The sequence below is a fragment of the Hesperophylax consimilis genome, chromosome 24, assembly GCF_061612785.1.
Source record: "Hesperophylax consimilis isolate HC1 chromosome 24, BYU_Hcon_1.0, whole genome shotgun sequence".
NCBI lineage: Eukaryota > Metazoa > Arthropoda > Insecta > Trichoptera > Limnephilidae > Hesperophylax > Hesperophylax consimilis.
In genome coordinates, this window is record NC_142859.1 from 8,560,732 (window position 1) to 8,583,543 (window position 22,812).

The 22,812-nt window shown below is 32.1% G+C and overlaps 1 protein-coding gene across 2 annotated transcripts in view; it reads right to left on the reverse strand.

Annotated features, from left to right (window-relative positions):
- Nucleotides 1–20,649: 20,649 nt before the first annotated feature.
- Nucleotides 20,650–22,812, reverse strand: part of LOC149411875 (uncharacterized) — a 358,391-nt gene continuing 356,228 nt past the window's right edge. For both annotated transcript variants that reach the window (XM_089646228.1, XM_089646227.1), the window contains exon 7: nucleotides 20,650–22,201. In XM_089646228.1, coding sequence (XP_089502354.1) covers nucleotides 22,095–22,201 — 107 coding nt within the window. In that variant the 3' untranslated portion in view covers nucleotides 20,650–22,094. The remainder of the gene's footprint in view (nucleotides 22,202–22,812) is intronic.

A 22,812-nucleotide genomic window follows, 5' to 3' on the forward strand; every position in this document is an offset into this window, starting at 1 on the left:
CGCGAGAATGGTTTTTTTTACGGTGTTTCGTTTATGTTTAAGCCGGTGAAACATAGCTGTACTTACGAATATACCTAAGTTACTAGAAAACTGACACAAATAAATACGCGTTCTTAATTTCCCTTTTATTTTACCCATAAAAAATTAAATATGTAATAAGAATTTATTGTTTTGGTGTTTAATTCGTAGAACTCCATTTAATTTTCTTAAATAAATTTAAAATAAATCAAATTTAATAATGTTATAATAATTATTAAGTTCTGCAAGTATTTCTGTTATTTTTACAGTTTTTAATGTGACAGCTGTTTCGGCTTTTGAGGCCATTATCAAACTGTCACACACAATTGTCATTCACACAATTGTCATTCACACAATTGTCATTCACTGTTTGATAATGGCCTCAAAAGCCGAAACAGCTGTCACATTTAAAACTGTAAAAATAACAGAAATACTTGCAGAACTTAATAATTATTATAACATTATTAAATTTGATTTATTTTAAATTTATTTAAAAAAAAATAATAATAAGAACATATGAAATGCTAATTAAACTGGTTCTCACTTACAGATAAAATTATAGTAGTGTATTCATCTGTTGATGCATTTTGAAGGAAAACACTATCGTTTTCGAAGTGCAATTATAAAATCCAAGATTGTAGGCTGCAAAAACTGGGTAAAGTTTTATTAAAAACTGAGGACTCGCACAAAGATTCAATCTTAAGTTAAAAGTGGTTTTGTCTTCTGAACGATGGGTTAAAATTCAAGTTGCGGATTGATCTGCTGACGCAATTTGAAGGAACTTGTTCGCATTTTTGAGTGAAGTTTAAATTCTAGTTTCACACCATATGTTGCAAAATTTCCGAGGAAAATCATTCGTTTGTTCAGCGTGTAACAATTATTTAAGCTCGTGGTCTCCTATGCAGAATAAATTTAATAAGTTTAAACCAGTCTTGTGTTGTGAACGCAACTTAAAGTTCGATGTGCACACTCACCTATGGTTTGCAATTCAAGGGAAACCATTCACGCGTTCCGAGTGTAGTTATAAATTTCTAGTTGTAGACTTGTTTTTTAGCATGATGTTTGGTCACGCAATTTTCTATTCCTGTTTTCTTTTTCGAAGAATTCTTGTCAGGTATGATATTAAATTAAAATATAATAGGTACTAAAATGATATAATAATAATGATATATTAACGATACCCCCTCCCACCGCCATCAAAATCTAATTGCAGCCCACGGGTGATACTTCAAATTTGCAAATGGCTCCGGACGGCGAAAAGGTTCTCCACCCATACTCTACGGCTTCAGAGTTAGGTATGGTGAGTACAGAGTATGGATGACGTTTCGATCAAGGGAAGCTTTGTACAGCGAGATGTGGGAGGATTGTTGAAATTCCATACCAAGTAATTTTCTTGGTTGGTTTAGTCTATGTTATTACCACCCTGTGAATAATTTTACTGTGTAAGTTTTACAGAAATTTTATTTTTTTTATTCATTTGTGATTTTATTTAACAATTTTTTTTTTTTCTGTGTCCAAGGATTATTAGTTAGGTACATAACATATCATAAAATAAGGTAATCATTATAGTCCAATGACCGTAAAAATCCCATCCCATAGGCCACATGAACCAAATTAGTACTGGGCTTTAACCCCAAATAAGATAAGTTAAAAAAACGCATTCACCCAGATTTTGGCCCGGGAGGAGTCCTGGAAAGCGACGACTTCCGGTATCATTTTTGGGATGAAAATATCCGACGTGCCACATTACCAAAACTAACGGCAAAAGTTGATTGCAAATTTGTTATGAAAATACCTAACAAATGACATTGTAGGTATCCTCCAGATGCGGCAAAATATCTCATCGGCCACACGAATGAAATCGATGTCAGAATTTAGATAAAAATTCCCTGTTTACGAATATGTCGTTCGGCCGAAATTCGGCCGAGGAGAACCTTGTGGTCTACGCGATTATTCGAGCGAAAAATACCTTTCTTTTAGCGACATTTTTAAATTACCTTGTGGTCTACGCGAATCATTTAAAAATGTGTTTGATCAAATCAATTTATTTACAAATTACTTTTACAAGACCATGATCGTCTGGCTTACAAATTACTTTTACAAAACTGTTATCTTACTTTAAATTACTTTGACTGAGTCATCTTATTATTTTTACAAGACTATCATCTTACAAATTACTTTAAAAAGTCTATCATTTTACCGACAAATTACTTTTACAAGACATTACTGGTGACCACTGTTGTCGGATGTTAACTATTATCAGGCATTATTCACCTTTCATGCTGGTAATTATAAATAACTTTCAAAACCGAGGTCAATTACTTTCACGAGACTGTCGTCTTACTTACAAATTACTTTTACATGATAGTCATTTTACTTACAAATTACTTTTACTCGACTTTTGTCTAACTTGCAAATTACTTTTACAAGACTGTCAATACTTTTACGAAACTATTACTGGGCAATCTTCAGCTAACTGCTGTACGCAATACCTCTACGGAACTACAATCATACCAAATTTAACAGCCATTATTAGTAAATTTTAACCTGGTTTTTTTAAGTTTTTAATTTTCGTTCTTCTTAGTAAGACCAAGATATTGTAGTTTGCCAGAGAGAAAAAAAAATGAGCTTAAGAATATTGTATTAGTAAGTTGGATTATATTTTTCCCTGAACATGCACACTGTAAATTTAATACCCCATCACTCTCTGCTCACCACACAAACACGGACACAGATTGAGAAGTTGTTTAGCACAGAAGGTCGATCCGGATGATTGTGCTTTGAAGTCCAAAGGACCTTATTAGGTTTGCTTGAGTAAATACAAAAGCGGCTCAGAACTGCATCTAATATTGACGACAATCTAAGATCGGACCATAGAGCTACAATTAGAGGCGCTACTGCTTACTAATATCCCGTCGGAATTGTTGTTCTACTATTATAACTCAATTAACTGTGCCCGTAGACCCGATTCGGTAGTTTTAGTTAGAGCGTTAGGAGTTGGTGGTTAGTTGAAAGTAGAAAAGCGGAACCTATTTTTTCGCTTCATGTATTATCTACATATAAATGTATCCGACACGGGAGTTGAGAATTAATGGCGAGATGCCAATGTAAAGAGTTTCTCTCAGATAAAGATTTTTAATGGGAAATATTTTTTTTTTTAACCGGATTTTCAGTTTAGTAGAATAATGAGGTTCGAATGAAGCTGTGAAAAAAAAATCTTATTTTCAGGAACACGTGTTCAAAAATCATGATTATATGTTCGTGATTTAATATAAGTTTATCAGGAAACCTGTTTATTTATTCTTAAGGTCTGCAATTCCATTCTTATCCGGAAATACCAATAATTTGAAGAGATTCATAATAAATTAGTAATGGTCACTTTTCTCCGTGCGGTGGTAGCTCGTTCCATATGCGAGCCAATTTACACGAAAACGAATCGAAGAAACGACCTGTTCTCATGAATTCAAATGTAAATGGGTATTACGCTTGAGTCCATCGAGTCTCGCGTAAGTGCACCGGTGCACAGGAGACCAATGCTGCTCGTTCCTTTTAAATGTCGAGAAAGTATTTCAGAAAAGTATTTTGGGACTCCATCCCACAAGTAGCTGCCAAATTCAACTATTGGACGTACTAGAGATTTGCGCACTGTTAGCAGCAATACTAATCAGCTTTCCCTTTATAAGATGATGATTGGGTACTCAGTGGAATTTACATTGTAAATGCAGCCTAATTAATTAATTTTTTACCCACATTTTAGTTATTTGTAAAACTCTGGCATCGTGATTAATTTTTGGGGTAAAATGCCGTGTTGCGCTTCCTCTTTCATTAACCCAGGCCCTACACGACACAATACCCCAAAAATAAATCACCATAATTCTTTTGGCGGTGAAAATCTCAGATCATATCTAATTTAACATAGTTCATGATTTTTCAAACTTACACAGTTAAATTTATTTCGATTTTGTTTACAATTGTATTTATCTATACCCATATTCTACACTTAAATAAAAACAAAAAAAAATTGTAACTTCTGGAACAGCTGGACATTTTCACAGTACGCAATGTCGTCATAATATATTTAAAAAATATTACATAATTATTTACGAAAGGCCTTAATTATAAATAAACTAGCAATATAATACCATTATTATTATAAAGTTGTAGGATTATTCACATAATGATACTCCGAGATTAGATTAATTAGTTTCTAGTAGCTAGCTGAGATATAAAAGAGAGATGAAACTAATACATGGGCTTTTATACCACTATAATACATCTGTCTCGCTCTATACTGATGAAGTCAAACACCTGACTTCATTGTCCAACAAAACGTAATCAACCTTGCAGTAAAGTCCCTTGTTTTTCAAATGCTAGATCAAATAAAACGATTATTTTAAATAGCTGTTAATATCATTGTCTAACGTTTAACATGAAAAGAGGAAATATAGCAAAAGGATGAACACATTTATTTATATTCAAATTTATTCCGATATCGTTACTCGGACATTTGCTATGCAAATAGCGCGCGGGAATGGCTCAGCAATTTGTTCAGCGGGTGTTTCCGCATTGCAATGTTAGAATTTATTGGAATTAAAAGATTCAATAGTGGATTCCGCGTTGGATTGGAATTTTTTTGTAACAACTCTATTTAACCCCGAATACTAATTTGTTCGTTTTTGGGAACACCCTACATGTTTTCGTAGAAATCGTAATGTCTCCCTCACTGTCATAGTGAGAAATTTGATCTAAAGGGTGTTATAAAAAAAAACACCACGCTTTTAAAAACCTTGAAGTTTACTTAGTAGAAACCCTCTAAAACACCCTTTTTAAACAGAAGTTTCCGGTCGCAACTTAAGATTTTTTTTTTTAAATCTAACTCTAATTGTATGTGCCAGAGGCCTGAAGGGCCAAGGTATTTTTTAGAAATGAGATGAAAATCCGAATTTTTTATTTTATTTTATTTTTATTTTTATTGTGAAAAACAGTATATATATATAAAACCAATTACATTTCACAATTTGTAGTTAATAACTTAATTATAATAACATTTATTATATAATATAATAGGTACATTAATAATGACAGGTGCTAAAGAATACGATTATTTCGCTCTTGAAATGATTGAGATTCGATTGAAAAATGTCAATTTCAGAAGAAAGGTTTAATAGTGAGGTCATTCTCTCCAGAGGCATGATCATTGGTAGGTTGGTCCTGCCTCTAGGAAAAATAAACAGTCTGTGTTGCCTCGCTTTAGTGAACTTATCGGGGACATAAAGTGACAATTTTTTCAGAACATCAGGATTGAAAATTTGCCCGTTTAGCAGTTTATGTGCTACTAATACCATTGCAATTTTTCTCCTAACGTCAAGACGATTTAGTCCCAGCATTTCCGCGAGGAAATCCGAGGGACACAACAAAGGGTAGTACCCAAACTCTCGCATGTACAGGTACCGCATGAAATTTTTTTGCACCTTTTCTACATCATTTGAGTAGAGGGCATCATCGGGTCCCCATATTACTCATCCACTCTCGAGAATGCTGCGAACCAGAGTGAAGTAGAACATTTTTATGACTGCTGTATTGGAAAAAGATTTTGCGTTGCAGATTACAAAGCCTAGCATTCGCATCGCAGAGTTGCACACCGAATCGATATGAGAACGGAACGTCAGGCGTGTGTCAAAAGTCATTCCTAAATCCTTTATTAGTGAAATATATTTTAACCATGTACCAATCATTTTAAAGTTATAATATAGAGTACTCCTAGCCTTTGTATAGCACATAATTGTACACTTTCCGCTGTTAAAATAGAGTTTATTTAGATTACTCTATTTTACAATTCCGTCTATATCGGTTTGTAAATAAGTAGAATCCACTTTTAACGTTATATTGGCATAAAGTTTAATGTCGTCAGCAAATAAAAAAAATTTTACAGATTTTATAAACAGAGCTATATCGTTTATAAATATAGAAAATAACAGAGGTCCTAAATTAGACCCTTGAGAGACCCAGAAGTTTGTGAAGTAAGGTTTTGAAGCAAACTGCCCATAAACAACGTATTGTTTTCTGTTAGATAAATAATTGTGGAAGAACAGAAGCATTCTATATGAGAAACCAAAGTTTTCAAGCTTCTTCTTCTATGAAATTTCAAGCTAAGTGTACAGAGATACAACTTTTAGTTTTTTGATGTGTTAATTCCACAAAGGAGACATTGAGGAAAATAATTTCCTTAGGGGACTACGTCATCTTTGGGTATACTACGGGAAGGATTTATTTCAGGAAGGAAGGAGAGAAAGTTCCTAGAAATAAAAAAAAGGTTTAAGCGGTCCGCGATCCATCATTCTATTATTAGCATTAGAATTCTTGGGGTCAGTGTACCTTACACTGTTTTGCAAGGTGATATGTCGAGAGAGTCCGACTGGAGAGGTCAAAGAGTCTACCTCATCAGACTTCTCCCGATCTAGCCCATCACGCATTAGTTGGTGGCCAGATGCATCCGCATCTAAGATCTGGACAAACCTCACCAGATGAAACCGAGCACAGCCACAGAAAGTGTTTTCATAAATTATAATTTAATTTAGTTTTTTTTTTTTTTTACCACATCGTTGCCGAATAGTTAAGATCATTGACTCTGGAGCTTATAGTTTCAAAACTCGACATCCGCAATTAAAAAAAAATCTAGATACCATATATTTATGTTTATCCGTATATAATAATATACTTCTTCTTTCAAATGCACTGTAATTTTTTGAAGAAATAGTTGTTTGTGTTATGGTACGTATACATTTGCGTACAAGTAATTACAAAAATGTAAGTCTACTATAGTACTCGAGTATTTACATTATAATTGAAAATTCCGTCAAAATCAGAATGAAACCATCATGAAATTGAAACTTCTGCACGTTTCAATTGAATTTTCAATTCATCTAAGCAGATTGTATGTGCTACAACACTTAATAAATCCCCACCATAATACAATTGAAATTAAGCTTCCACACACTGACACTGGAGAGATTAATCAATTGAATTGTGTGGTAGGCGTATCTTTGTGACAAAAGTAAGCTCATTTTTTCCTTACTTCTGTTGAAAATTATAAAAAATGTTCCGAAATTGACATTTTTATGTGAATACCGCATGAGTGTCATCTTAAATGTTTCCAATTGTCTGAAGCCAGTGAGACTATGGCATCCCCGATTATGTCTTGAGGTTGAGAAAAGCGGATAAAGGAAAGAGTAAGGTAATGTTGTACCTGAAAATTCAAATCTATTAACCCAACACTGCCAAAGTTATTTCAAGAAAAGTTTATAAATTATATGAATATCTTCCACTCAGAGTCGATTTTATTCTTGAATGAAATATTTAGATACTGCAGCGCTTCCCGTATGTTCACGGAGGGCGAGTTCCCGGATATGCAGCCCTTATTAGATCCAGGGTGGCAGGAATGAGGGAAAGGATAAGAAGCTCTGGAAATATCCTCACTATGGAAGCCCGCCTCACTCCATCCTCCAGCATTGACGCACACTGGAGAAAAATACTAGCGCCTAATATAGTCACGGCTCCCTAAAGGTTTCAACTTTCTATTATTTTATCATTTTATTCTATTTTATTTTCAATTTATTCTGTTTTCTTTTCGTTGCCTTTCGGTTCTATCTTTTTGTTTTTGATTATATATTTTATTGTATCTCTATATGGAATGTGTGGGACTGCACTAACCTCCCCACATACCGGAATAAACACGTTATTATTATTATTTCTTAATTTACCTGAATGTGGGCTAGAAGTCGGAGGTTTTGAATTAATTTGGTGAAATCAATTTGTGAATTGGTGATATTATTTGGAGGTCTCATGTAAATTGGTGATATACCTAAGTCGGAGGTTTAATGAGAATTAGTGAAAATATTTGGAGGTCGCATGTAAATTGGGGATAAACCTAAGTCTGAGGTTTTATGTGCATTGGTGATATCATTTGGAAGTCTCATGTAAATTGGTGATATACCTAAGTCGTAGGTTTTATGTGAATTGTTGATATCATTTGGAGGTCTCGTGTTAATTGGTGAAATACCTAAATCGGAGGTTTTATGTGAATTGGTAATATCATTTAAAGGCTCATATAAATTGGTGATATACCTAAGACGGAGGTATTACGTGAATTAGTGATTTCATTTAAAGGTCTCATGTTAATTTGGTGAATTCCTAAATCGGAGGTTTCATGTGAATTGGTGATATCATTTGGAGGTGTCATGTAAATCGGTGATATACCTAAGTCGGAGGTTTTATGTGAATTGGTGATATCATTTGAAGGTCTCATGTTATTTTGGTGATATACTAAAGTCAGAGGTTTTATGTAAATTCACAAGTCCGTAGATTATCTGTTCAGTGTGTCCATACTATTCCATAGTTAGGGTAGATACCTACATGGTAGGTGGCGTTACCGCCCACTCAGGCGGGGAGGGGGTGGGGGGTGGAGAATATATCGACATACAAACCTTTACTCAATTAGACATCTAATATAACCCCTTGCTTTATTGTCACGCAACATGGCTTCTCAAACATTTCAATGAAAATTTTGTCCAAATCGTAACTACATGATCAAATTGTTAAAGATTTGCATAAAATACGTGAAACATAACATACAATGTAGTGAGATTATTTTCCATATTACATAGGTACCAACCTACAATTGTTACTTTGCTTAAAATGGCTTTATTCGTGTATAGTGACCAGATGTAAATGGTCATATTATACTTCCCCACTTTTCTCGTCCCCATCTCCTTCCCCTCCCCATTACCTTCAGTCCCATCACAACATTCCCCAGTTAAGGATGTCAGAGTCCACTTGCTCCAGACGGTTGGAGGCAGTAAGGACGCTTGTACGGTACTAAAAAAAAACCAATAATTTTGATTTTTACTCAAATACTTAACAGCTCCATTTGTTTTAAGACTCAGAGTTTTTTCTTTCACTTGCGCCTCAATATCTCAATTCTACTTCATTTATAACCTCCGACCAAAATCACCAATTTACATAAGACTTTGACCTGATATTCCCGTTATTATTATAATTATTATTGAAGTTATATAAAAACTCCGACTGATATTACTAATTTACATAACACTTCCAACTGTTATCACCAATTTACATTAGATTTCCGACTGATTTCACCAACTTCGTGAGACCGCCTACTGTTTTCACCAATTTATATAAGACCTCGGACTAATAATACCAATTTATGTAAGATTTCCGACTGAAATCACCGATTTACATATAACTTCAAACTCATATCATCAATTTACATACGACGTCCGACTCCTAGGTCACATGCAGGTTCTGTTCACGAAACATTAAAATTGTTATCACTTCCAATGCATACGAGCTCCACACTTGACTTGTCACTTCTACCTATATATTAAAAACCTCGTCGCCGCATTGAAAAACTATTATTTTTTTACATTGTAAATAAACTAATAACTTTATATTTTTTCTATTATAATGTATTTTACTTATTAGCTTACAGATATCATTGTTACATCAATTTAATCATCGATGAAAATAATATCGACAAATCGCAATGAAAATTATTATAATTTTCTATGTGTCTATTTCTACGTTTGTTCTCTATATCATTTTTTTTCTGTATGTTTCATCAATATGTTTATTCTTGGTTGATATTATTTAACTCAATTTTTTTTTAACGTTCAACTAAAATAAGACCGAAAAAAAAATGAAAATATCTCCCGAGTAGAAATAAAATTCCCGTTGGCGGCATTTAATTTTACTCGGGAGATATTTTCAATTTGTATGGATATTTCAGGTGACTAATTACTGCTTATAATAATTTGTTATATTCGTCAATGATTAAATTCATATTTTGCCGACCAAAGTTGATTTTCTGTATGCATTGAGTTTTTAAAACAACTAATTTAAGAAATAATTTTCAACTAGTTTAACTTTCTAGTTACTATGAAAAAATATTGCAATAAAAAGTTTTGTCAAATAACAATGTTTAAAGCGGTTTCACTTGCAGAAAAAAAAAGATTATTAACTATTAACCCTTAAGCAACGTCGCGGGGACATGGGCGCCACATCGAAACTCCGCCCTCTGTCTCTCTCATCCTATTGACCACTAAGACCCGTTCGCCTTAGTACCTTCCTATATTCTGACTGAGATCGCGTAAGAGAATAGACAGCTCCCTATCAAAGACAAACAAAGTATATTTACAAGAGCCATGTTTTATTTTTTTTAAATTTCTCCCGCTTAATACAAAGTTAGCAAGGCAAAACCTCGGACCTATACTTTAAATGACACTATCGAGCGTTTGCTATTATTGGAGGAATTTAAAAACGAAGTAGTTATTGAATATCGTGCAAGATGTGTTGCATTTAGTAAAAAAAAACTTGCTTTTTATTTTGTTATCATTTTTATGCTCAAAGACATTGTTTTGTGTATACAAGTTTATCATTTATTATAAAGAAACATCATTTTGAGTAACGACGTTGTCATATTTAGGTAAATTTTAATTTTCGTTACTGAATATTTATTCGTGGGAGAAATTTTTTTGTCTTTAGTTGAACAGTGGAAATACTGCAATTTTTATTTAATTTTTCATTATACCTCTGATTTGTCGTAAAAATTTATGAATTATAATTTAACATTGAAAAAGGTAATTTTGAAAAATGTGGGTCCCCAGTTTTAATAAATATTGTGTAATCTACGTAATTTACTAATGGTTTGTATATGACATAAAACTTAAGAGAACAGAATCGCTTTTAATTTCCTCTAAATAAACCTTTATCCTCCTCTCTTCAGAAAATAATTATAGTGTAGCAGACTTGTTTTCCTACAATATGCGTAAGGACCAAAATAAGTTTTCGAAACTCTGGCGAACATTTCTGCCGAAGGATCTTCATTAGGCAATAACATGAAACCGAGCATTATCAATGTAGAAACCTGAGTTGCCTTACAGCCTACAGACTACACTTTACAGTCTACAGGCTACAAACAAAGACATTGGGATACACAATTTGCACAAAGACGCGTGTAGGGGAGTATTCGATGTGTTTGCTCACAGCGGGTACACACTACAAAGTAGATAGATAGTTTACAATTGAGAGGAAATTATTAAGTGACCTTCGAGATGTGTGATTTCCTGTGCGAATATTTAGAAGGATCTTCAAAACTCACTGGAAATTCGTAATTAGTGGAAAATCTAGTTCAATTTAAGATTTTAGGGGTAGAACGATTTGAAAACATTATTAATTTTATTTGTTAACTGGATTCTAGATAACAAAATTTCGTTCAGATAAAAAAAGATAAATTCGCTAACAATATCATTGAAAATAAGCATAGTTTTGAAAAAAATACATTGATAAATATTCTTCATATTAATAATATAGGAAAACGTTTAGACAACTTAGAAGCTTGAGAAATAAAAAAATCCCTCATTGATAATGAGTCCATTATTAATAAACAAAAACTAATATTTTATGGCCCAATCTTAAATCTGTTCCCTTTCAAGGTCCGTTCTGTTTCCTCCCACAAATCTTCATTAATTCCTAGCCACGCTACCACCTCTACCACAACCCTTAGTAGTACATTGTACCCCCCTACTGTTTTGTAATTGTCAAGTCAATATAATTACGTTTGCCCCGAAGAAGGAACGGTTGTTCCGAAACCGTTCGGCGTTAATAAAAATTATTAGTGGTTTTTACAAAGTAATATTGTTTCAATTATTTTTATAAACAATAATTATTAGCTTGAAACAGTCATCCACATTGAAAAATCTCCTGATAAAAGATACATGACGCCAACGGCACGTTGATGTCCCGTTGGCGTCTGGACGGGATGTCCCGTCGGCGTCATGTATCTTTTATCAGGAGATTTTTCAATATGGATGAGTGTTTCAGGCTAATAATTATTGCTTATAAAAATAATTGTTACCCTTTGTGCTATGCATAAAAAAAACTTGTCTTAAGCATTAGTTTACAAAAAAAATAATAATTAATATTGTTTCAATTAAAAAAATATTGCTTACTATGATAATTAATTTAGGATCCAAAATATACATTCAATAATTGAAATATGTATTTTTACAGAAATCTTCCCGTATTGTAGAGGACTCCTAAATTTTATTTGAATTAAAAAATTAGGTTTCATGAAACTAATCACTTTATCAGTATTTTAAACTTCCCGTGTTATTCTTACCCTTTCTAAGGTGATGCTACTGTGCCTTATTACATGAAATAATTACAATGAAATCGTTCTTGAAATTGGCCCGTTTTAATTGAATGAAAGTAAATAAAATGTCAGCAAAAATGCTGAATTAGTCACAAAAAAATTATTCCTAAGAGTTCATCATAAAAAATTTAACTTACCGTAAATTCCCAGGGGGAGTTTTTAGGTGATTGTGAATTTCACGCGATCTTGATACAAAAGCACTCGTAAATTTAATAAAATTATTAAAATAATTTTTCGACGGAATTGTTCAGAAGATTTCACTCTCTTGAGCACCAATTTATTGAACGATTTCTGAAAAAGCTTTCAGAATATTTAGTCTTACAAAATTTTGTTTCAAGTTGTACAAAAGAGATGTATAATTAGATTTTTTTTATAAAACGACGACTTTAAAAAAATGAAAGTTATTTTGTCAAATTTAGAGAAACACATATTAAGCACCAGTTGTTTACCCTTTAAAACATTATGTGCCTCCAAAAACTGAATTTGAAAGCCACCTCGGGGCTGGAGCCCCAAAATACCTGATAAACCTGTGATGTTTCTGTTCCAAGGAGGGCGGTTCGCCTGATTCACAATCCGTTGTTAACAGACCAATTGCTATCTCTAATGCACAGACGCGATGTAAGCCTGCTGAGACTATTTTACGGGTATTTTAATAGAGCCTGCATGTTTCTTTAGAATGGTTCGTTTCTTCTACTAGTTTATGTATCAGTCGGTTCGCATGTGGAACGAGCTGCTAAATAAATCTTTTCTTAGTCCCGACAGTACCTAGACCCGCCTCACAACTCTATTATATTTCCACTATCAAATTGTGCAAGCAAAAAGGCTCTTGTGAGGTGTAAAATTAAAAAACTTTATACCGAACCGTAACAACCGTCCTATTAAGTTATTTTAAACGCATTCTTCTTATTTTTCTCCTCTCATCAGGTGATTCTTCTCCCTGTGGGTTGCAGTCCGGAACAACTTATAAAAATCACGTAGGTTTCGAAACCTTTAAACGCGACGTCTTGTTATACTGTATCTTCCATAATTCTTTCCATGGACTACTTCGCCTTCCATCAATCATCCCACAAACTACTTCGTCTTCCATCAGTCTTTCCATTGTCTATTTTGCTTTCCATCGGTCTTTCCATAGACTACTTCATCTTCCATCAATTTTCCCATACACTACTTTGTTTTCGGCCAGTATTCCCATAGACTACTTTATCTTCCATCAGTATTCCCATAGACTACTTCGTTTCCATCAGTCTCCCCATTGACTATATGTCTTCCATTAATCTTCCAATGGACTACTACGTCTTCAAGCAGTCTTCCCATAGACTACTATGTTTCCCGCCATACTTTCCATGGACTACTACGTCTTCAAGCAGTCTTCACATAGACTATTACGTCTTCCATAAATATTCCCACAGACTTCCACCAATCATCCACCAATTTTTCAATAGACGGGTCTCGATTCAGCTTGGAAAAAGGGGTGAAAATGACAATAGTATATTGCTTATCCGATGATATTAATTTATTTAGTGAAGTACTGTGTGGTGTAACTTTTCAGTAAAATTGGCTTTTTACGTTATATCGTGATATTTATCACGATATGTTTAAGATGTCAATTTTTATAAAATTTGTTTTTCAGTTCCCATAATCGTTTTGAAATCTCTTTTTGGTTAAAGAATTAAATTTCTGAAAAAAATTCTCTTTAAAATTGAATTCGATTTAATAAAAAGAGGTTGCTGTTTTGACACAAATGATTTGATTCACAGAAATTAATTAAATTACGCAAATTATTTGAAATAAATTGACCTCGGAGATCACTATTTACCTACTTTCCCAATTTAATCCAATCATTTGAACATAAACAGAGTGGTATTGTTGATACAAACCCATAACTTTCAATAAAAAGTAATGTCCTACACTTACATATGAACATCGATATCCCGATCCAATGAATATTGATATCCCAAGTTTCCATATCAAAGAAATGAAGTACACCAAAACTGAATTCGGCATGGCAAAATGCTTTGTGGGAGTTTTATAATCGCCATATTTGTGTCAAACAGACCCCAAAAATCATTACTTTTTACGATGCAATATCAGGACGGTATATGAAGGAACAAGGAGTAGATATCCCATGTCTCTAGATGCTGGGTACTGGGGCGGTCCACATACATCTCGGGACAATATTTGTAACAGAATTTCTTATCTAAATGGGCATTTTGACGATAATTTGCTTACCTCCTCCCTTATAATATAAAAGATATCTCTCGACATATGCCGATGATGGGGTTTGGAACGGCAAATCGATGGAAGGTATTTTGAAAACGATTGACCTGGTCCTGTTACGTACAAAAAATATATAATAATCAACAATAATTGTGTACAACTTTTGATGAAAGTTTAATATTTGTATTATGAATAAAATAATACAGGTTACTGCCTTTTAAACTCTTAACCTGTTAACTGTGTTGATGTCCTTGACCTTGAAAAAAATTGAAACGCCGAAAAATAGTACATTATCTATTCCAAAGTCGTCACAGAAGCTACATACATAGAATAAATTATTTTTATTCATTTCCTAAGTACATAAAGGATATAATCGCTTTAAAAAAATCTTTTTATTTGTACGGAGGACACCGGTGTCCCATTCACAGTCGACAGGTTGAAGTATAAACTCTTTGAAATGATTTTCTTCCTTTTGTTAAAACTTAGTTTAAAAATTTCATAAAAAAACATGTATGGGGAGTATTTATCCCCAGTATTGTTTACTAAAGGTCACAACAGAATTCGTTAGTCCCATACTAAAAGTAAAAATTAAACGCAACATCTGTTTACAATTACCGCACTGACTGTAGTTTGCCATAGACAATATATTAAAACATAATATGGAATGCCTATCCCATAAGCAGTTGTCCATTTAGGAATGGCAAAATTTCACGTGGGAAGCATGAACCACCGCGCCCAATTAGAAAGAAACTCAAAAAAATTCCAGTTATAGGTACAACAATCTATAATCTCTTTCGATGTAGGTTGGATAAGTATGGTTTCAGATTTGTTTAAAAAATGTTTACATAAAAATATTTTTCGGTGTGCTTCTAAGCAGTTGAAATCGAGCATTTCTGTCAATAACAAGGATGGATAAAGGAATTAACAGAATGTATATTTTCTCATATATATGTAATACGTACACCTCTTTTGTCCTTTTAGTTTTTTTCAGGATATGATTTTATTCAGAGCGGCACCAAATAATGAAAATATTTGGTATGTATATGATTATATATTTTTATCATTATTTTTCATGGAGATGTTTTCAGTGAGATGATTTTAAATTATTATAAGCAATAATTAGTCCCCTGAAATATCAATATAAATTGAAAATATCTCACGAGTAAAAATAAATGCTGCCGACGGGAATTAAACCCGCACATTCTGATGTCCGGTCAGATGCTCTGGACCACTGAGCTACGTCGCCCGTCGGCTTATTTCCAACCCGCCAAATAATTCAATTTGTGCTTATTTTATGTATATATTTTATTTTTTTTGATAGTTCAGGCGACTAATTTTATTGCTTATAATAATTTTTTATCATTTGTGCTATGCATAGAACCTTGTCTTTTAAACATTTGTTTATCATAAGAAATAAATAAATAATAGAGATGATATTATTTAGCGGAAGTAGAATTACCTAGTAAGGATTTTGGGATACAATAAATAAGTTGGATGTATAGTAAAAATGTGAATAAAAGAACAAATATTACATTTATTGTATTTCCATGTTGAATCAGTTACAGAGTATTGTTAGTTAATTACATACATTAATCACTAAGTTTCTATTGGAAAATTCTAGGGGATTTATTTCCACAGAACCATATATTATCATAATGAAAAGCTCAATAACATACAATTTAGTTACAAATCTTAACTGGTTATATTCTTTTCTTACAAAACGTAATCAATGTTAATACAATAATAGAAACATTATGTTCATAAATGTTACTTTATTACTAAAACAATGAGCATAAACTTTCCGCAGATTTAATTTAAATATTTACAAAATAATATTCATTTTTATTTATCTTGGTAATATAATCCACAGATTGCGCTATAAAATTATAAAATATTACAAAATTATAACACAACTTTAGCACTGAATTGGAGTTATTTATACATTACTGTAATTTGTAATTCTACAATGAGACAAGTTAAATAAACACTTTGTTTAAACCAACACATTTATTTGTCTTAGTCGGAAGAAAAAATATTTTAATCGTTAAAGAAAATACTAACAACTTTTAAATAAAAATTTAACATAGAAACATCATAAATAAGATTCGGTCGCATCTAGAAATTGAACACAGAATTGACATCAGCCTTGCCGGAGATTCGCTCTACTGGTAATTCGGCGTCTCCTTCGGTCATATTTAAGTTTATCATACATCGATTAAGAACTACCAACATGATTTTTTTTTTGATATTTGTTTTTGGGGTGTTATGCCGAGTTGCGCTAACTCCTTCTTTAGACAACGTTTCGGACAGCATTGCAGTGTCCATCATCAGGGCAGATGTGTTATTTGAGGTTGTGTTAAAATGTGAGCTTATGTATGAGGTTGTGATACCGTGTTGCCAGCTCCAACCCTCTGAGTAACAATAAAGTATCATCATTTTTTTTTTCAATACTTTTGGCCGTGAAAATCTTAAATCATATTTTACCAACATGATCTTCATTTTTTAACGCCTTTTTTATGTTGGTTGTTCTTAGTCGAAGTATGATACAGTTAATACTACCGATGGGGGTTGTGTGGAATTAGCTCAGTGGTAGAGCTGTTCAAAATTTTATTTTGTTTGAGTATTGTATTTAAAAATTATAATTTGAGGAGTTATTCATTCAGTTATTCGAAAAATAAAAGATAATATTTTTTTTGTAATCTTTTGTTGGAGTTTTTTATGTGATCACCGCACAATAGTTCCAACTGCCCAAAGAAAGTGGGAAAATGTTATCCCCAATTTTATTGGGGTATACTTTGAGACTTAATGGAGTGGGTTGGGGAGGAATACTGAAAAACGATGGTTAGGTTTGGTAAGGATGTTAATCATTATTTTAAAATGTGAAACTGCACAACCGTCCCAACTGCTCCCAACTGTCTGGAGTCAGTGAGAATGTGGCATCCCCAATTTGGTTATGTTGTTTGGTTGAAGGTAATGGGGTTGAGGAAAAGAGATGGAGAAGAAGAAGGTGGGAAAGCACCTGGCTCTTCAGATTTGGTCACTAAACACGACCAAAAGCCATTTCAAGCAACGATTCAATTATTAATGGTGGTCTTACACCAGGGCGATACTAGGAGCATCTTTCACTCTAGAACGTACCGCAAATATACTATATATTATTTAAAATAAGTTTATTGTGAAATAACACAAGTCAATCACATGAAATTTTCTTGCACACCCCAAAATTTGAACACCCTACCTACAGTTTATGGAGTATGTAGTATATTGTGAGAATAAATAAATTGTGGTGTGGAGGACTATGGGAAGAGCAAGGTTAGGTATTATACAGGGGTGGTATACAGCTACCACAGAAAATGGGCGATTAACCGGGAATTCGCCTTGACGAAGAAATGGTTGGTTAAAACAAAATATTCATTTAGTTGATAAAAGTGTGGAAAACAACAATGCTACTGGATTTTACAAATATTAAATGATAAAAAAGGATATTCTGATTATCGATTAAATGGATTACAACCATTATACGACATAAACTTGATAGTAAATTACATTTCTTGTTTTCTTTCGAGCGTGATATAGAAGTTTGTAATCAGAATATACCAGGTTGCATTGAAAGTTTCCTGTAGGGGTTGTGACACAATATAAAGTTTCGCAATAGATCTTTAATCTTTTCGTTGTAGGGATTGTGTAACTCAATTGCTCAAAGCATTGTTTAAAGAAACTGTATTTCAGAGTCAATGCATTAAGCACAGTTTTTAAGCAATAATTCTTCAAACATTTTAACGATTTACTTTTAAACAGTCAAAGTGCTGTTATGACAAGACTGTACAAAAACACAATGATAAAATAAAACAGTTTGAGAAAAGAAGGTTTATCCGAAATCTAAGCAAATAAAAAGAAAAAACTGGTAGGAACGAAAGAAAATTAAGGGAATCTATTTAATCAAAATGATTAAGACTTTTCGTACATTCCGTATATTTTAAAGTTATAAAATTACAGATATTTTATTACATGGACATTTTATATTTTTCACATTTATTTATTACAGAATGGGAATTATATTACATCGACCAATTTTTTTCTTTATATTTTCAACGTAAAATAAATATACCTGTCAATTTTGTTTTATTAGCTGTAAAATGGTTGGGTATGCTTAAAGATTATTTAAGTTCTTAAAACAATTTATTCTTTAAATCATTTTATTGTACAAGATAGACAGAGCGTGTCGTGACTTTTTCCGATTCTCATGACTTTTCGTTTTAATAATAATACTTATATTATTTGAAATTGTGAAAAATGTAGAAATAAAACTAATCGTAAAAATCATGAAAATCATTAAAAAAGTGTAGAAATCAAACTAATCGTTTAAATGATGATTATTATGAAAATAATAAAAAAATGTAGAAATCAAAATAATCTTTAAAATCATGATATCATGAAAATCATAAAAAACAAGCAAGGAAACTCATTGAAAATCTTGGTTGTTGTTAATCTGGCAAAAATTATCAAAATCTTGAAAATCGTATGAAAGACGAGGCACGCCCCTGCTAGAAGTTTGGAATACTTATTTTTCCACAAATTAGTTGAATATAATGAAGATACATTTTTTACTTTTGTCGAATTAGACCTTAAAAATATGTGTATTATATGTTTTGTTTTAATTACACAACGGTATAACAAAAAGTATGCAAAACTTAAAAATCACAAAAGATAAATAGGTACATAAATTTGACGGATTATTATTTTTCATCCTAATATTTTAGCTACATCAAAACATTTATACATTTTCATAAAAACACGGAGCGGGTAAATTTAAATTATCGGTTATTTAAATACAATACGGACTTTGAAATCCTATACTTCCAAATGTGAGGAAATAAAACTGGAATAAAACCTTTTATTTAAGCTTCAAATTTTAATTTGCTTTGATTTTAAATTAGCATTTTGGCAAGTCAAAAATAGAACGGGTGATTTTATGACTTATCAAACAGAAAAAAAACTGTATTGATTTCAAAATCACAATAATGGTTTTATTGACACTAAAGCGAAGTGGCTCAGAAATCAGGCAAACATAATATTGGAAATTAAGTGGAGATGAAATTAATGTAATTTTTTTTAAATAATTAAAAGAGAGGTGGAAGAGAATGGTTGGAATGCTAAACTTGTGGGCATTGAAAATTATAATGGTGGTGTAAATAATAGTTAAAAATTAGTTTACGATTTAAAACAGTTGTTCAAAAAATTAAAATAAAAAAAACTTTTTTTACTGCACTAACAACAACAAGAACAAAAAAAAAATTGCAACATATCGATGCATTTTCTTGAAAATGTAAAAATGTTTTTATATAAAATCAGAGTATATTTAACTATTCCTCATTAGATTATCACAAAATTCCTAATTCTTAGTCAGAACCATTTTTTATTAGAAATATGCATATTTTTTTTAAATTTATGTACAGTATCAATAATTTAAAAAAGATAAACATCCAATAGTACCTCATACCCTATTTTAAAGTATTGTTTTTTTCATTGTGTTACATTCGGTTACATTGTAGGAGAGACAGAGGATTAAATGCAAGCATAAATGTTGCCTATTAAAACCAGTAAATCATTCCCGTTGGATGATTTAAATAAGAGGTTCCCGAACTTTTTTGTTTCGTAGACCACGTGCCGATTTTTATGTTTTCTGTAAATAAATAATAATAGTTAGATGATTTATATAGCGCCGTTTTTGTGTAAAATCACCTCAAGGGCGCTATAGACCCCAGTATGCCCATATTTTATATTTCCTTACATTTCAGGCTATTATTTCCCTAGATTTAAGAATGGGTTAATATGAGGTTTTTATTCTCCAGCTTCCGAGAATAATTGCCCAAACCCACGGGAGTGGGTGGCATAGTGTTTTTCTCTGACATTCGTATTTATAAATAAAATAATAAACAGTTGGTCAAACGGTTGCTATTAAGCGTATGCAAATTTGTTTTTCCAGGCTCATATTTTTTCATTTACACATTCAAGAGGTCGATGTTGACGACTTTTGGAATGACTGATTTAAATCGTTATTGTCACTTAACATCGGAAATATACACAATTTTCAATCAATTGAAAAAAGATTTTACGGCATTATTCTCTACTGTATCCAACAAACCAAGCTGGTTATCATTATGCAGTACTAACTCCTTACATTATAATAAAATGTTTACTTTTAACTAGAAAATTCCACCATATTTGTCATTAATTAAATCGCATATTCTTATCGACCAGGTTTTGATAAAACCCTTCAAGCCACATTTTTTTGGGAATGTTGCTTTCCAGTGGTTTCGTATATCCTTGATGAGATGAAGGCATTTATAAAATAAATAACTAAATTTATGAAAAAAAAAATTAGATTATTTCAAGAAAACACTAGATAAAATTTGTCAACTCTCAAATCTTTCATAATTTAAAATTGAATTGCAGTTCTTTACATAAACATTTTCAGCATATAAACTAAAAGCTTTTTAATAAGTTTTACGCATTGTTAAATATCAGTTTTTATCGTCTCCTGTAAATTTTACATTTTGTAGCTTGCAGGGTTTTACCTAACCGTAGTCATTACATTTTTTGGGCAAAATCGCCACTTGATGGTGACGGATATTGAATAATATTCAATAATGTTATTTCCGATATTTAAGACAGTTTAAATAATAATAAGCATTGTATTTTTTTTAATAAAATAAATTACTTTTTTAATAGTTTGTTAAAAAAATATTTTCATTATCCTGATGCGGAAGCCATTGGCTTTGAAACTTGTAGATTTGTATTGATAGAAAGTGGTGAACACAAAGTATTTCACTTTTATATGGAACATAAAATAAATTAATTTGTATACACCACTATTTAATCAACAAGGATCGACATGTTTCACAACTAATGCTTGATCAGGATGAATGTATACAATTAAATTGTGGTATTTACAGAGTTATTTATTTTGTTTAAATTAAAATGATTCCGCAAAGTGATTTTGCAACAATTTGAGAATTATGATATCATTGAAGATACATTTAACAGTTCCCAAACGAAATATAATATGTGAAAACAATTTGGTCGCATCTAGGAATTGAACTAAGGACCTCAGCCTTGCCAGGGCTTTGCTCTGTTACTGAGTTAGCTCGACCATATCAACTTTGGTCATATTTAACAGTATCATTCTTCTACTAAGAACTACCAACATTATCTTCATTATAGCGCATATCTTGGCTTTATAAAAATTACTACGAAAAATATGTGGTTATACTCAAAATAGAAAAAAAAAAAGAAAAAAAAAAAGAAGTTATTTGTTGTTGATAAATCAACTAAGAATCTTGTCACTGAAAAGTCATGAAATGTAATGACAGAAACAAAAATCTAACCATTTTAGCTAATCAAACAATCAATCCCACATCATGAATTATCCGATTAAAGTTTGTAAGGTTATTTGTTAAATGTTGCTGATCTAGACACTTTAACTCGGTCATTGCACCGACACAATTTTAAAACATATTTTTAACCCTATTTATAAATCCATTTAACCCACTGTCTCTCCAAAAAAGTAATACAAAAGCTTGAACTAGTCAGCCACTCAGTGACCCGGCCGACTCAGCGAATAATCCCACTATCTCTCGGTCAGTAGATTTGGATTATCTAGAAAGAGTTTGGTAAGCAGGTTGAGCGCAGTCAGCAGCAGAAGTGCCCCGTGCAGAGTCCGCTCCGTGGAACCCCCTGAAACGTTAAGCAAAGTTAGCGGTGGCTGGCTCAATTTGTTATTTGTTGACGGAACTGGGTTGAGCGAACTGTTTAAATTGAATAATTGTTTTGGGGAATTAGGCGGTGCATATCGTCGGTGCATACATAATATGAACAATGTAAGCTTTAGTACATTCTGAGATAATCGATAAAAACTGTTTAAAAAAATAACGAAACGGAAAACGAAAGTTCTATTTATGAACAAAGTAGGAAATATACATTTTATTCAGTAAAATAAAATGTTATTTGCAAATATTAATTATTTTGTATCAGAAAATCACATTTTAATGCGATTTTGCTCACATGGTTCATATTCTGTGCACGGTTTTCGTCACATTGTTCATTTTCAATAGCAGCTGTCAAAATATTTCATTCAAGTCTTGTGTTTAAAGTAGAGATTTAAAATGGGAGACTATTATCACAAAATATATTATGTGAATGTAGTGGTGTGCAAAGGATATGACATTTTGTTTTATTATTTATATCAATTTTTGTATAATATTTTGGAAAAGTATAAATTATGTGAATGAAACTTTTTATTTTAACGAGACATTCCTTGTCTCGTTCACATTAATACAACGTCTCAT